The sequence below is a fragment of the Plasmodium reichenowi genome, assembly GCF_001601855.1.
Source record: "Plasmodium reichenowi strain SY57 chromosome Unknown, whole genome shotgun sequence".
Lineage (NCBI taxonomy): Eukaryota > Apicomplexa > Aconoidasida > Haemosporida > Plasmodiidae > Plasmodium > Plasmodium reichenowi.
This window is the reverse complement of record NW_017962266.1, coordinates 1-3,508: the sequence shown is the minus strand read 5'-3', so window position 1 is coordinate 3,508 and position 3,508 is coordinate 1. Positions and strand designations below refer to the sequence as shown.

General features: G+C 14.1%; 1 pseudogene across 1 annotated transcript; it reads left to right on the top strand.

The window, feature by feature from the left end:
* Positions 1-1,607: 1,607 nt before the first annotated feature.
* Positions 1,608-2,018, top strand: PRSY57_0009200 (putative exported protein; annotated as a pseudogene; the record flags this gene model as incomplete). Its single annotated transcript has 1 exon — positions 1,608-2,018. A coding segment is annotated over one exon (411 nt).
* Between the last annotated feature and the right edge of the window lie 1,490 nt (positions 2,019-3,508).

The window sequence follows — 3,508 nt, the reverse complement described above, 5'->3', positions numbered from 1 at the left end:
TAGGAAATATATAGTATATATATTAATTTTTCCCCAGTTCAAAACAAAATACTTATTTAAATTCATTTTAAAAAATTATAAAATTTGTTATTTTTTAAATATATTTTTTGAATAAATTATTTTCATCTCTTTTTTTTTTTTTTTTTTTTTTTTAATTAAATATGTTAAAAAGGTATAGGAAAATATAATAAATTACAAAAAAAATAATATATATATATAAAATAGTTTCAATATTTTATTTATATTAATTCTAATATTTTTTTGAATAATAAATAAACAAATTAATTATATATAGTGTGTTTTATATAATATATAATTGTCACATATAATTTTCATAAAGACCAATTATGATTTCATAAAATAAAATTAATACATTAATTAAAAAAAAAAAAAAAATTTAAGATAAAGAAATTTCAATATAATAAAAAATAATTTACATTTTCTACATATTATATATATATATATATATATATATATATATATATGTATTTAATAAAATATATTTATACATAAACATCATATATTTATTTCCATTAATCTATATAAATGGTGTGCATTTGTTTTCTTATTTTATATTTATTGGTATATAATTTAGTCCCAAAAAAAAAATATATAAATAATAATAATAATAAAGAATTAATATATAAATATTATTTGTTTAAATATATGCCACATAAATATTAATATAAAATATATAGATTTTTTTTATTTTTATTTATTACTTATTATTTATTTTTTTCTTTCATTTTAGTCTTTTAGCAAACTAATCAATAATAAAAAAAAAAAAAAAAAAAACATTCAGATGCAAAATCTTCTTGTTAATTTTAAAAAAGATCTCTTAGAAACCATCATTTTTAAGTTATATAAGCTAATAAGAAATATGCTAAATTAAATTAAAATAAAAAAAAATATAATTGATATTATAGAAAAGATATAAAATACTCTTTTTTTATTTATTTAATGATTAAAATATTATTATAACATTCTTAATAAGTAAGAATATAAACAATAACTTTATTTTTATTTTCAAAATATCCTTAGTGATCTTATAAATATCTATTCTATTTAAATTAACACACATATATATATATATATATATATATATATATTATATGTACTGATTTTTTACACAAAAAATTTAATATATTTACACACTAAAAATTATATATACTTAGGGATTATTATTTATTTAAAAAACTAACATAAATTAGGTCATACTGTAAATTGTAATCATATATTTTATTGTATATATAACTATATTTTCGTAATAATAAAATATATACATATAATGTTATATTGTTGTTATAAGATCTAGTCACATGAATCTATTTATATTATAGGTATAAATAGTTTTAAAATAAAACTTTTTTTTACCTTCTAAAAATATTGTATAATAATCTTTATTATTTTTTATTTTTTTTATTATTATTAAATATATTTTGAAATGATACGAATATATAATATATATATATATATATATATATATATATATATATATATATATATATATATTATATTTAAAAAAAACATAAATCAAATTGATATATTAAATAAATATGAATAAAGTAGTTATAATTTCCATATATTTTTTTTTTTTCTTTTTTCAGTATCACAATGTCAAATCTACTAATAGTTAAAATAAAATAAATTCATCATCAACTTATACACACAGTAGAATACTAAAACAATTGGAATGTGTTACATTGGAAGATGAGACAGTCAGTGCATTAGAACAAATGTTAGATAGTGTTGAAGAAGACACAAGTGAAAAAAAATGCAAAGGGCTTCTTGCAAAATTAAAAAAAAGAAAGAGAAAACATAAACATAGAAAACCTCATAATTATTATGCACGAAGGAATAAAAAGAGAGAAGAAAAAAGATAACATTCAAAAAATAATAAAGATTCAATAAATCCTCTACACGAAATAGAGGAGAAAATATTCACTCATGCGGATCTTTTAAGAAGCGCAATTTTTTCAAGAACATCAAGAATACCTGATGGAATATTTTATACTTAAATAAATAATAAGAATCAGTAATTATATTTTTTTTATTTCTTTTTTTTTCTTCAGATAACACTAATAAAAAAAAGAATATATTTTTTAGGTACTACAATAACATTTGAGTCTTTATTGTTTTGCACATATTATATAATATATTATATATTTATATTAAAAATAATATAGTCTTTGTACTCAATATAATATTGTAAAGATTTATAGTTCAGATAAAATTAATAAAAATTTTTATGTACAATATATTATGTTATCTTTTTTTTTTTTTTTTTAAGTTTCATAAACCATACCACATTATACATACATATTTTTTTATAATAAATGGTATTATAAGAATTAATATATAATTTAAAATACATAGAACACTCTCTACATAAATGTATTTTATGTTTTTCGTAACACAAGCATTTTTTTTTTTCTTCCGCATTTTTATTAATACTTTTTTATATATATGTATTTAAATCAAAACATTGTAAAATTTGTTATTATATATATATATATATATATATATATACAATATAAAAAAATATATATTTTTTTGAAACATTATACTATGTTTGAATTGTATTTTAAAGATTTAAATACAGTCTAATATTATATTGTCATTTATATATAACATATAGGTAATATGTATAATTCAAAAAAATTATTTTAATACTAAATAAAAAAGACATAAAATAAATTATTTATTTTTAATTGTTTTCATTTTTACTAAAATAAAAAAATTAATAAATTAAATTTTATGTAAAAATATTAATTAATTTATTGGTTTGTATATATTATAAATATGTCTCATTTAAAACTTCACAAGCATTTCTTTTACATGTACATAATATTTTTAATAAACCAAAAACAATGACTATGTCATTAATATATGAAAGATTTAGAATATTCGGCTTTATATTATATCACATTTTAAATTAAAATAGTGATAATCAATATTTTTAATTCTGTACAATTAAAAATATATATATATATATATATATATATATATAATATTAATTAATAAAGGTAACATATATAATAAATAATGTTCAAAAAATAATCAAACAAAAAAATAAATTATTTCAAAACAGACTTAGTATTATATTCCATTACATATTTTTACACATAATTATATAATTATATATTATAATTTCTTTTTTCTTTTTTTTTATAATTAAATATATATACTATATATTCATACTACAGTATATTATAGTTATTTTCATAATATTGTTTAAAATATCAAACTATATAGATACACAATTTATGTACACAGATATAATTTTAATTATATAACTATAATAAAAAGATGTAATACATATATAAAAATACATTAATAGAGATGTAATATCATAAAAAAAAAAAAAAAAAAAAAAATTTTATACACATAAAAAAATCAAATAAACAAATACAATTGTTTTAAACATATTAATTAAGACTAATAAATTATTCAAGAGAAATAATAATAAAATAATTAAAAATAAATAAAATATTTTTTTTTTTTTTTT